General features: G+C 54.0%; 1 protein-coding gene across 1 annotated transcript in view; it reads right to left on the bottom strand.

Moving 5' to 3' along the window:
* Positions 1 to 12,658, bottom strand: part of SLC22A14 (solute carrier family 22 member 14) — a 31,704-nt gene that overhangs the window by 10,664 nt on the left and 8,382 nt on the right. The window contains exons 2-11 of the mRNA XM_033864607.2: positions 11,140 to 11,655; positions 10,321 to 10,424; positions 9,948 to 10,102; positions 8,872 to 9,038; positions 5,587 to 5,588; positions 3,220 to 3,340; positions 2,852 to 2,949; positions 2,385 to 2,599; positions 732 to 752; positions 245 to 377 (exon numbers count right to left, since the gene is read on the bottom strand). Of these exons, the coding sequence (XP_033720498.1) occupies positions 245 to 377; positions 732 to 752; positions 2,385 to 2,599; positions 2,852 to 2,949; positions 3,220 to 3,340; positions 5,587 to 5,588; positions 8,872 to 9,038; positions 9,948 to 10,102; positions 10,321 to 10,424; positions 11,140 to 11,655 (1,532 nt within the window). The remainder of the gene's footprint in view (positions 1 to 244; positions 378 to 731; positions 753 to 2,384; positions 2,600 to 2,851; positions 2,950 to 3,219; positions 3,341 to 5,586; positions 5,589 to 8,871; positions 9,039 to 9,947; positions 10,103 to 10,320; positions 10,425 to 11,139; positions 11,656 to 12,658) is intronic.

Here is a 12,658-nt window from a genome sequence, read left to right as displayed (position 1 = left end):
TCTGCCACCTGCTATGTTTGACCTTGAGCCAGTGCCCTTATCTCTCTGATTTCCTGTCTGAAATAGGGTTAATCATGGTGTTAGGGGGATTTTTTTTGGTGAGGGTTAGATGGAGTAACCCATGTAAATTGCTTAGCAGGGTGCCTCTCAGCAGGCGATTGCCCAATCTCAGCTGCTGTTACCCATCTTGCTATTGCCCCACACTCCCCATGCCCCCACGGCCATCACCCACCAGGCCCCCTACCTGAGGACAGTGGGGAGGAGCTCAGAAGGGTAGATGTAGAACACGGTGACCGTGGCGGCCAGGCTGAACTCTCCAAGCACAATTATCAAGACCAAGAGGGATTTCAACTCTGTGGCCAGACAATGTGGCCATCCTTCCCTCGGGGCAGGTTGGGGGGCCTGCCCACTGGCCCTCCCTCAATCCCTCTTAGAAGGCATCTGAAGGTCTACCCAGACCACCTGGTCAGCTGGCCAGCAGACTCAGAGGAGGGTCAGTCTGCTAGAGGCCCAGCCAGGCCGGGAATTAGTACATCTGCAGCGGGAGAGTTGGTCAGTGGAGTGGGGACCTCTGTGGCCTCTCAGGCCATCATCTACTGTGTGGACTCAGCTGTTGCACCTCTGCCTCCCTGTATTCCACATGTTCACCCAGCTTCACCCACCCCACGGCCAGCTCCTCCTGAAGCATGCACTCAGCCCCTGGCCTGCGTCTTGTGTGCCAGGCTCCCTGCTCAGGGCTCTCCCCACTTCCCCTTCATCCTCTGCAAGCCTGGTCCCTGGGGCCTGCACAGCTAGACGTTCCGGGATGCCCAACTCCAGACATGTACATTGGAGGAGGAAGAAAAGAGCCTGGGAAACGCCCTTCCTCAGGCCTGGGGAAGCTGGGAGCTGGACGCCCTGCTCACTGACCTGGAGCCAGGAGTTTCAGCTCCTTCCCCATCAGCCTCTGCTGGACCCTGCCCCAGGCCTCCCCACTCCCCACTTTGGGTCTGGCTTTACTTGGCTCTGGGATGAAACCGGAGATCTAATTTTATATATTGGGGATTTTCCTCCTAGTTCCTCTCACACATGTGAGAGTTTCAGACGTTTCTGCTTGACTCATTATAGACCCACTTTTTAAAAAAACCACCAAACAATAGAAATTGAACAATGGCTTTGTTTCCCCCATCTTGTTTTAGCCTGTCAACACTGCCAACATCTGGGAGAGGAAGAGTCCAGGTCAAGACACACAAAATTCCAGACCCCAGGGAAAGTGAGGGAGCCCCTTGAGGTGGACCCCGCATCCAGGCTCCGCCATCCCGGCCCCAGTGGCTGAAGGGGCTCTTGCGGTCAGCAATTCTGATCAGGTGAATGAACACTGACATCTTTTTTTCTTGGCCATGCCACGTGGCTTGCGGGATTAGGATTAGCTCCCTGACCAGGGATTGAACCCGGGGTCCCCTGCAGTGGAAGCTCGGAGTCCTAACCACCGGGCCGGCAGGATATTCCCAACACTGACATCTTTTTTTTTTGCAGTACGCGGGCCTCTCACTGTTGTGGCCTCTCCCGTTGCAGAGCACAGGCTCCGGACGCGCAGGCTCAGCGGCCATGGCTCACGGGCCCAGCCACTCCGCGGCATGTGGGATCCTCCCGGAGCGGGGCACAAACCCGTGTCCCCTGCATCGGCAGGCAGACTCTCAACCACTGCGCCACCAGGGAAGCCCCCAACACTGACATCTTGATGTCCACATCCTCAGCCCCGCCACACTCTTCTAGCCTTGTGACCTGGAGCATATGCATTGTCTTAAGGTTCTTTGAAATTCTGAAAATATTGCCAGCCCACCCTCCCATTTCCTTCCCTAGTTCTGAGTTGACAGGGCGCAGGGCACTGTGCCCGCCCTGGGAAGGAGTGGCCTCCATGCAAGAATTGTTCCTGAGAGTTTGGCCCAATGTTACGCTCAATCTTCAGTGGGCAAGTGATTTTTTCCTGGTGAGACTACAGATGAGACAGGGCAGGGGTAGCAGTTGAAGGACTACTTTTGCTGCATCTGTTCACATTTAATTATTGACAGGAGTTGGAATCAGGCAGAAGAAGGCTGCCCACTCTCCTGCACAAGGACGATTCCTCTGGACAGCACGTCCTCCCTTCCCAGGTCTCTGGGAGCTGCACGTGCCCTGTTTGGGATACCCCCTCCCCTCCGAGAGGGCAGTGCTCTAGAGAATGGCCCCTGCTCAGGACGTGCAGGGGCCTCTGTAGGGCAGGTGGGGTCTGGATGCATGAGGCTAACTGCCAAGGTGTTTTGTTGGCTGGATAGGGGCAGGAGGCAGGAGGGAGGGGTTTGAGGAAGCCGGAAGGCCGGGGGTGGCATCAGGGAGGTGAAGTGGGAGGTTAGGGGAAGCTGTACCTGAGGGGAGCAGAAGGCTAAGGAAGCACATGAGGGCACCTTGGAAGAAAGTCAAAATCAGGCTTCGCTTCCTCTTCAACTGCTCAAGGAGAAAGATGCAGCACAGCCGGGCGGGCACCTCCATCATGCCAGGAATCACTTGTGTGAAGTGGATGTTCACTCCCAATTCCTTCATCCTGAGGCTCAGCATATAATAGTTGCAACCGATAGCAAGCCTAGAATTCATTGCCAGAAGAGAGACACTTAGAGAAAAAGACACACACAGAAAGCCGGGGCCAGGAATAAAGACAGAGGCAGAGGAGAGCACAGCAGGGTGGCAGTGGAGGACAGAAATGAGCACAGAGATCTGGGCTCTGCAGGCTGCACCAGGGTCCTCAGGCCATGCTCTCCCTGCAGCCTGCCCACGCCCATCATCTCCCTGTACCCCTGGCCTGCAAGGCCGTTTGCAGTCCCTGCTGGGTACTCACCACATGCTGCACATCACCAAGGTCACCTTGCGGAGGTGCCTGTTGCTATAGAAGTCCAGGATAGAGGCTGTAGTCACCTTCTTTCCAGGCAGCTGCAGCTACAGGACAAGCAGGACCAGCCAGAGGCAGGGCCGAGACCCCAGCTTGCTCCTTCCCCCAACAGGACTCACGAGGCCCCCCTGCCCCCCACAGGGCCAGTCTGGCCTCTGTCTTTCCCCTGGCAGGGCTTGATTTTGCTGTCACCATGCTCCTCAAGCAGTGGGCTGGGGACACCCTTTGGGCCGAGGTCCTACCTGAAAGGATGAGGAGGGAAGAGGCCCTTGCATAGCCCCCTGCCCTGGTCCCACTCTAGGCCTGAAGCTTCTTACCTTATCCAGCAGACTTACAGGAATGGTCTTCTTGTTCACACCAGCTGCATAGCACAGCACCTGCTTGGCCTCTTTCAGCTTCCCTTTCATCATCAGCCACCGTGGGGACTCTGGGAGAATCCTGCATGGCCCGCCCCTCTCTTACCCATCACTCCAAGATGCCCCGCAGACCCAAGGTGGCACCATCCCAGCCTCAGCGGTGGCCATCCTGCTCCAGCATGAGGTGACTCAGGTGTTGGAGGCCCTGAAGGTGACCATCAACCTTGGCCTCCCTCGCCCACCCCCGGCAGTCAGCCCGTCCCCTGCCCAAGCCATACACAGTACCCACTGCTGCTCAGTGACACCCTGCCCACTGGCTGCCTTTGCACTACAGCTTCCTTTCCTCAGAGCCACCTCTAAGAGCTGTTTTCTATCTTGGGGGTTGTCCCCACCTGCCAGGCATACTGTCCTCCCCGTCTACACCCTCTAATAGAGCCTCGTTCTTGTAGTTGGGGAATTCTCCTGTTTCCTCTCCATCTCCTAATAGCCTGGAGAGTATGGGGGCAGGACCCCAGGTTTGACCCCAGGGCCCAGCCCCTGCCTCGGTGAGTAGTCTCCACTCTGGCCCATCTCCTCCCCGCCACATCTCCCATTGCCTTTGACCTCAAAAGGCCCCTGGTTCTTCCCGATGCTACCAGGTTGAAGAATCCACACAGATTAACATTTAAAGCACTTAAGTGCCCTTATCTTATCAGTTAATCCCCACCCCCCAAGCCCCGACCTAGTATGATTATTCCCATTTTATTCTCAGCCTCAGCGAGTAAGGGCTTGCCCAAGGTCACAGAGTCAGAGCTAGTATGAACCTGATAAGGCACTCTTGACAAAACTATGCCATCAGTCCCTGCTGTGTTCTTGCAACTGTCCCTCCTCCCGCCCCAGCCTGGACTCTGTGGCTGGTCACTGTACACACACACCCAGGACTCTAGAGACAACGTCATCCCCTCTACCTGCCCCTGCTCCTATTCCCCCCAGACCCAGGGGCCAGCAACCAGTCACCCTGCTATCCTTCTCCACTCTAAGGCTGCAAAACTGTCCTCAAGAAAGTCACCAAGGGTCTTCCCTGGTGGCACAGTGGTTAAGAATCTGCCTGCCGATGCAGGGGACACAGGTTCGAGCCCTGGTCCAGGAAGATCCCACATGCCGCGGAGCAACGAAGCCTGTGCACCACAACTACTGAGCCTGTGCTCTAGAGCCTGTGCGCCACAGCTACTGAAGCCCACGCTTTCTAGGGCCTGCGTGCCACAACTACTGAGTCCACGTGCTGCAACTACTGAGGCCCGCCCTAGAGCCTGTGCTCTGCAACAAGAGAAGCCACCGCAATGAGAAGCCCACGCACCGCAACAAAGAGTAGCCCCCGCTCGCCGCAACTAGAGAAAGCCTACATGCAGCAATGAAGACCCAAATGCAGCCAAAAAACCAAACCAAACAAACAAAACTCTGTCTCTGAAATTCAATTTGGCACTGGTGCACAGAGGCCGAGTTTTTGGCATCAAGGCTGAGGAAGAAAGGGGCATCAATAGCAAGGACAAGGCTGAGGGTAAATAGGGGAACTGAGCAGAAGTCCCATGATGATAACAAGGGTACCAGCCTCCAGCCCCACTGGGGAGCAGAGCAGCCTGAGCCAGGCAACTCACTGGCTTTGGGATCCCTCAGGGAAAAGGTACCTGACATTTGATCATCCAGTAGTAGTGGTTCTCAAAGTGTGATCAGTGGATCAACCACATCAGCATCATCTGGGAACTTGCTGGAAATGCAGGTCTTCAGGCCCCATCCCAGTCCTACTGAGCCAGAAACTCTGGGAGCGGGGCCCTATCCTCAATGTTTTAACAAGTCCCCAGGTGATTCTGATGCTCCAATCAATTTGCAATCTATTGCCCTAAAGGATTACCAGTCAAGGAGCTCCTGCGCAGTTTCCCCCATTAGCTTCTTAGTGACTTACTCTTAAATAAGAAAGGATGGGGGCTTCCCTGGTGGCACAGTGGTTGAGAGTCCGCCTGCCGATGCAGAGGACACGGGTTCGTGCCCCGGTCCGGGAAGATCCCACATGCCGCGGAGCGGCTGGGCCCGTGAGCCATGGCCGCTGAGCCTGCGCGTCCGGAGCCTGTGCTCCGCAACGGGAGAGGCCACAACAGTAAGAGGCCCGCGTACTGCAAAAAAAAAAAAAAAAGAAAAAAGAAAGGATGATCCAAGGTCACCAAATAGTAAAGAAAACCTCTCCAATTAAAAAGGGCCCAAAATAAGTAAAAAAAAAAAAATGGACCCCAGAGGACACAGATAATGTAAGGGACAGGAGAGAAAAAAGAAAACTCTAACTTGTATCCCCAAAACCACTTGAGGACTTCCCTGGCAGTCCAGTGGTTAAAACACTGCATTTCCAATGCAGGGGCCACGGGTTTGATCCCTGCTTGGGAAATTAAGAGTCCACATGCCATGCACGGCGTGGCCAAAAAAAAAAAACAAACCGTTTGAGAATGTTTCGCAGTTTTATTTTCATAAAACAAATTCCAGGGTTTCCCTGGTAGCTCAGTGGTTAAGAATCCGCCTGCCAATGCAGGGCACACGGGTTCGAGCCCTGGTCCAGGAAGATCCCACATGCTGCGGAGCAGCTAAGCCTGTGTGCCACAACTACTGAGCCTGCGCTCTGGAGCCCGAGAGCCACAACTACTGAGCCCACGTGCCACAACTACTGAAGCCTGTGCATGTACAGCCCGTGCTCTGCAACAAGAGAAGCCACCTCAATGAGAAGCCCGCGCACCGCAAGGAAGAGTAGCCCCTGCTCGCCGCAACTAGAGAAAGCCCGCGCGCAGCAACGAAGACCCAACACAGCCAAAAAATAAATAAAATTTTTAAAAAATCCAAATGCTATCACGAAAAAAACGAGGGCCTTTTTTGCCTGGAATTTCAGCTAAGTCCCAAAGCTAGTAAGAATGGCTGATAACCTCACCTTCTAAAGAGAGGTTTTACCACATTCAGGACAGGACTTATTAAAGAAATAATAATAACACAAAACAGCCCAGCAGCCAGCTCCCTTGGCCACCTAGAAAGGCTGGAAATTTCCTGTTCATGGAAGTGAGAGGGTCTTGAATCTCTTCCCCTCCCTACGTTGCTCACCAGGTCAAGCCTGGTGAAGGGCACTGCCTTAGAGAAAGGGAGTCTGTCCTTCCATTCTCTGGCTGGGGCTTGCTGATTCAGACACTTGTGGGCTTGCCCTGGTACCTGTACTCTAGACAGAAGAGTTTCTGGTAGAGTCCTTGTGTGTCTCCTGAATTTGGAGGACTTACACAAACCCAGAGACTGGGGTCCCTTCTCCCTCTGGGTATGGTCAGGCAGGAGGTTGGTGTGAGCAGCCCACAGTGGCAGCCTGCGGGGTGGGGGCCAATGAGTTTTTAGCCAAGTGGACCCTGATGTCTTGAAGGCACCCCGTGTGCTAGGGCGAGAAGACCTCTGCAGAAAGAGGCTATGGGGTGAACTGCTAGGGACAGGAGCTGGAGGAAGTCACAACGACAGTGCCTGGAGCATTTGGAAATGCCAACACTCTGAAGACACACAGATGGGCTCCTGGGGCATTTGAACATCTGCCCTACGGAGGACACTGACCATTGATGACACATCTTTTGTCATTTTTCTCTGATGCTGGGAACCTGGAATATCAGAGCAGGGAGACAGAGGAGGAAAGCAAAGGTCAGAACAGACTAGGTTGAGCTACCTAGCCACCAGGGAGAAGGTGTGAACTGGATATAAGACCAAGTTTTAAATGGGGACATGACTGGATTTTTTAATGACTGCCAGTGAAGCTTAATGATCAAAATGAGACTTTTTCTTACAACCAAGAATGATGGGAAAGAGACACAACCTGCCCAAGATGTTGTCAAGTGTCAGGCGAGGGACAGCTGACAGGACATGTCTGCAGGTAGTGGTTGAAGAAAAATGGTGCCCCATTCAATAAGCTGTCTACTCATAGAATGTAGAACTATGTAGACATCGGCTGGAAGAAAGCCCTAAGGGAGATCAGTGTGATGGCTTCTGGGAAAGGATCTGAGGGCTGAGGGGAGCTGAAATTATTGACTTGTTTTCCATCACAAACCTTTTGATACTACTTAATCTTTAACCGTATGCATCAATTGCATTAATAACATTTTAAAAAATGTTTTAAGATCAAGTCATGAGGGGGTGGTGGTGGGATGAATTGGGAGATTGGGACTGACATAGATACACGAATATGTATAAAATAGTACTTCACTTTGCTGTGCAGTAGAAACTAACACAACATTGTAAAACAACTATACCTCCCCCCTCACCAAAAAAAAAAAATAGATCAAGTCATGCAACCCTCTTTCCCAGCTACATGCCATGCTACCTGGCATCAACTGGGTCCAGGTCCTCACACTCATTAGGGGTAACTCAACGACTGTTAAAGCTGGTCTCCAGCTTCTGCACAATTTGGAAGGTCTCCAAGCCACCTATGTGCCCTCACTTTTAACTGGTAACCCCAATTCTTACAATCCATACTGTGTACAATGCAGTGGTTAAAATGCAGGGGCTTTGGAGCCAGAGAGGCTGAGTCAAATCCCAGGTCTCCCACTTTTTAGCTGTGTGACCTTGGGCAAGTTATTCTGACCCTCTGAAGCCTCTTCCCTCACCCCTCCCTCCAGCCTCTGGGACAGGAGACTCACACCCATCTTGTAAAGATAACATGTGATCATGTCAAGATTCAGTATGATCATTTCTTCACCCAGAACTGCCTAACCCTTAACAAGGTGATTTCAGCTTGCTCCCTCTCACCTCCCTATCTGCCTTCTCTTCTGTTCCTCTCCTTTTTCTTTTGCGGTATGCGGGCCTCTCACTGTTGTGGCCTCTCCCGTTGCGGAGCACAGGCTCCGGACGCGCAGGCTCAGCGGCCATGGCTCACGGGCCCAGCCGCTCCGTGGCATGTGGGATCTTCCCGGACCGGGGCACGAACCCGTGTCCCCTGCGCCACCAGGGAAGCCCCGTTCCTCTCCTTTGGCCACCTGCCCATAGTAAGCAGCGCCATCTTGCTCTTGTGCCCAGTCCCTCCTCATTACTCCTCCAAGTTTACTCCATCAGTTGTCCCTTCATAGCTTCCGTCTTTCAGGTCTGTGACTCCCCTACCATTAAAAACATCAGAGACCCTTCCCTGACTCTGCCTTAGCTGCCCACAGACGTCCTCACTTTCCCCCTGCCTGCCTCAGTCCAACACTGGGAAAATGTCACCTCCTGGATGGATATATTTTTCAGTTCCTCCTCGCTCCTCAACCTCCTGCCGCTCTGCGGAAGCCATGTCAAGGTCACTAAGGCCAACAGATCCTTCTCCAGCCTCACCTTTCTTGCCTTCAACCCTGACCATTCCCTTGTCCTTGAACTCTTGCCTTTCAAAACCTTTCCTTCTGGTTTTCTGCCCACCTCTCTGACATCTCTTTGAGGATCTCCTCTGATGGGGTTAATGCTGGGGTTCCAGAGGCTCTGCCCTTGGCTCCCCATACACTTTCTCCCAGGGAAAATCCCACCCACTCCAGCCCTTCAAGGACCCTCCACACCCCTCAATCTCCAGCCCAACAGACCCATCCTGTGCATGCCCTGTATTCGTTTGCTCACCAGATATGAGATGAGGGGGAACACAGGTGCCCCACTCACCAGAAACAGCAGCTGCCAGTGGGGAAGGCTGTAGCCAAGTCCCGTCAGGAATATGACCCCCATAGCGAAAAAGCAGTGTCCCAGGGTGATGGCGTGGGCCCGGCGCATGCCCACTAGCCACTCAGCGACTGTGCAGAGGCCAGGAGGACAAAATCATACTCAGCTCAAGGTACCCAGGGCTGCCCCTGTCCCCAGCCTTCTGAGATGCCCCAGCCCTGCTCAGGGACTGGGTTTCTTCTGCCTGCTCAGGATCCGGGTCCAGAGACAGCACTTCAAAGCCAGGCAGAGTGCCTCTGCGCCCCCAGGGCACACTTGCCTGGGGTCCAAACCACAGACATAGCCTCCAGTCTGTCATCAACTTGGCTGTTCCCTTGGAACACCTCCCCCTGACCACACGCCTGTCATTAAGAAGCTCTGGCCCTGGGTACAGCACCTCACATGTGGCCTGACACAGGCAAGGCGAGACATCACTGTCCTTGTCTTGGTTCTTAGTGTATCAGTGCTTTGGCCACCTAGACCCCGGCCTTTGTGGAGGACCCAGTTCCCTCTGGCTGGGCTCTGAAAATTTCCCAATGAGAAACGGGAGCAGGTTCCCCAGCAGGTTCCTGTGAGGCTGAATAAATGTACGGGCACTTGGGAATTTTGCATCACACAGGCCTGGGGTGGAATCCCAGTTCCTTCACTGAACTGCCGTGTGACCCTGAGTAAGTTGGTTAACTTCCTGAGGCTCTAGTATCTTCCTGAGCTAAAGGAATAATAGATTAGTGCCTACCGAACAGACAGTTGCCAGGATGAAAGGAGGCAATACATATAGAGGGCTTAGCAGCCACCTGGCCCAGGTGGGGGAAGCAAGGGGTATGAAGGGGGGATGTGTGGGGTACCAGGGGGATGACAGTGCAAGGGCAGTGTGGGCACAGATTCTCTGCCATCTCTAGGCCTCCACAGCCTGCCTGACTGGGCCACAACTCCCCCTGTCCTGCGGGCTCCCGGTAGGTACATGCGCGCCCCGCCCCCCCGCCCCCGCCCCCCCACCTCACTTAAAGACGCGCTGCTGATGGCGTAGCCCACCGCAGCTTGGGACACGCCAAAGAGGAAGAACAGATATTGGTGAAAGCTGTTGACAAAGGCTGTCCCGAAGCCGAAGATGATCAGTCCCAGCAGCCACAGCAGGATGCTTGGGTGGCGGCCCAGCCTGCGCGCGTGGAAGGGAGGGGAGACTGCGCCAAGCGCATGGACCTATGTGGCTGGCCCCAGCCCGCTCCCAGCACCAAGACCAGGCCCCGAGCCGTACACTCGCCTCCGGAGGGCCCCTACCCTTGCCTCCCCTAAATTGAGACCCTTCAGCTCTGAATGGCCACAAGGAGGAAGCAGGGGTGTCCCGGGGACCAGAGGGAACTCTGGAAGACTTACTTGTCAGTTATGAACCCGAAGAGGAAAGACCCTGTCAAGAGTCCCGCCAAGTACATGTTCTGCACGATTTCCGGGTTCGGTTCCTTGCCACACACCAAGTCAAACTGCGGGTTATATGCAGGGATTGGCCACAGGCCTCCATCCAGGGCCTTCTAGGTTGAGACTGAGCCTCCACCCAGGGTGGGCCTTTAGGCAGAAGGGGCCTGGGACAGGCGCAGGTAACTGTGTGCAGCATGCCTCAGCTCTGTTACCTCTGCAGCCCATCCTGCATCTGGCAGACTCTAGGAGTTAGGCCTGGAGAGAGGGACCAGAGACACAGGCCAAGAAGGGGGCTGGGTGAAGAGGTAACCGAGCAAAGGCCAGAATCACCCAAGACCCTTTTCCAAGTACAGATGCTAGGCCTCACCCTAGAGAATCAAACTGGGCAGGTCTGTGCTGTGAAGGGCCCAGGTAGCAGCTTAGGCTGAGAAACTCCATAAGAGGTACCAGATCAAAGATGCTTCTTTCCCCAGTTCCCTAATTTCTGTGATTTCAGAGGGCAGAGCCACAACTACAGAAGCAATTCCCTGGGCAGGTGGCAAACGCTGCCACCTGACATCTGCCCCTAGTCCCCAATCTACTCTAGCTTCCTGGCTAAGACCTGTAAGACCAGGGCTGGGCAGCAGGAATCCTGTTTCTGCCTTGGCCCTGCCTCTGTGGGTTGACCTTGGGCCAATTGCTTCCCCTCCCTGAGCCTCAGTTTCCCCACCTGTTCAGTGAGGGTGAGGGCAAATCTCTGGGGTCCTGGGTTAGCTACAGACAACTCAGGACAAGGCATACCTCATTGATCAGTGATTGCTTCTTGACCTCAGGATAGATCCACCCATCTTGACATGAGTCTCTGCGGTTGAGCCCAAAATGGATGATAGACTCCAGATCCCAGTCCACAGGCAAGTACATGAGGCAAGTCAGGAAACTGCCATTGGGTGCTTGGGGCAGGGTCAGATTCAGCCGCTCAGACTCCATCAGGTTGGGGCCCACTGCCAGTATCCAGCTGGTGTTGCAATAGGGCTTCTGCGGTGTGAACACGAAGATGTCAGCAAACAAGAAGAAGGTAGACAGGATGTTGGGAATGAAGGTGAGGGCCACCAGCCTCCGCTGGAATGTGCCAAACTCCCCTACTGCATCCATGATGGTGGCAAACTTATCATCTTGCTTGGCTTCTATGGCCCTCAATCTGCGTAACAGCATGTCCAGAGAACAGGAACGGGGGCTTTCTGCTGCCTCATGTTGGTGGAAGCTCCTGAGATGATGCTGGGATTTGAACTCTACCTTGAAGTTGTTTTCCTTTGCCATCTGTTCAAAGAGAGGATGCAGCTCAGTCTTCACTGACACCACTTTTCAGATATCATAGACCAGCGTGGGAGGCACTGGCCAGGAACTGGCTTGAAACAGTTTGGATCCCAACCTTGATGTTCTCTGTACTTCCCTCCTTTGCTTCTGAAATTTCTTAATTTGGCCCCCATTGGCCCACCCGTCCCTGATGTGTATAGAGCACTTAAGATTTTTTAATGTTTTAGAAAATGCTCTGCTTCTGTTATCATGAATGACTAAGTTCTGAGGAGCTCTCCTGCAACTTGCCCACAATGGAAACTTTGTTTACACACACACTGAGGCACCACCAGTCTTGCAAAAGGTAGGAGAGGCCTCCAGGGACCATTCCTTAAAAAAAACAAAACAGGAACTTCCCTGGTGGCGTAGTGGTTAAGAATCCGCCTGCCAATGCAGGGGACACAGGTTCGAGCCCTGGTCTGGGAAGATCCCACATGCCGCGAAACAGCTAAGCCCGTGCGCCACAACTACTGAGCCTGTACTCTAGAGCCGCGAGCCACAACCACTGAAGCCCGTGCGCCTAGAGCCCGTGCTCTGCAACAAGAGAAGCCACTGCAGTGAGAAGCCCGCGCACTGCAATGAAGAGTAGCCCCTTCTCGCTGCAACTAGATAAAGCCCGCGTGCAGCAACGAAGACCCAATGCAGCCAAAAATATATAAATTAATTAAAAAAACAACACACACACACACAAATCTGGCTCTGAAGTGGTCATGAACTGAGGCCAAGGTGGGTGGCTGCAAGCCTTGATCACAGAGGTGAGAAGACAGGGCTGGTGCCATGGGGCACCAAAATGGTAGGGTGACAGACAGCAACAGAGAGCCAAGCTGGAAAGGCAGGCGGAGGGGAGGAGTGAGGTAGCAACACTGACTGTAAGGATATTACCTTGGAACAGCAGCAAAGTGGGGAACCTAAGCGGGGCTGAAGAGGTCCTGGGTTGGGGCACCCCTTGGCTACCAGCAAAAGCAGA

Source organism: Tursiops truncatus, chromosome 10 (assembly GCF_011762595.2).
Source record: "Tursiops truncatus isolate mTurTru1 chromosome 10, mTurTru1.mat.Y, whole genome shotgun sequence".
NCBI classification, from domain to species: Eukaryota; Metazoa; Chordata; class Mammalia; order Artiodactyla; family Delphinidae; genus Tursiops; species Tursiops truncatus.
The sequence above is the reverse complement of the archived record's forward strand: the minus strand, read 5'-3'. Positions and strand labels throughout refer to the sequence as shown.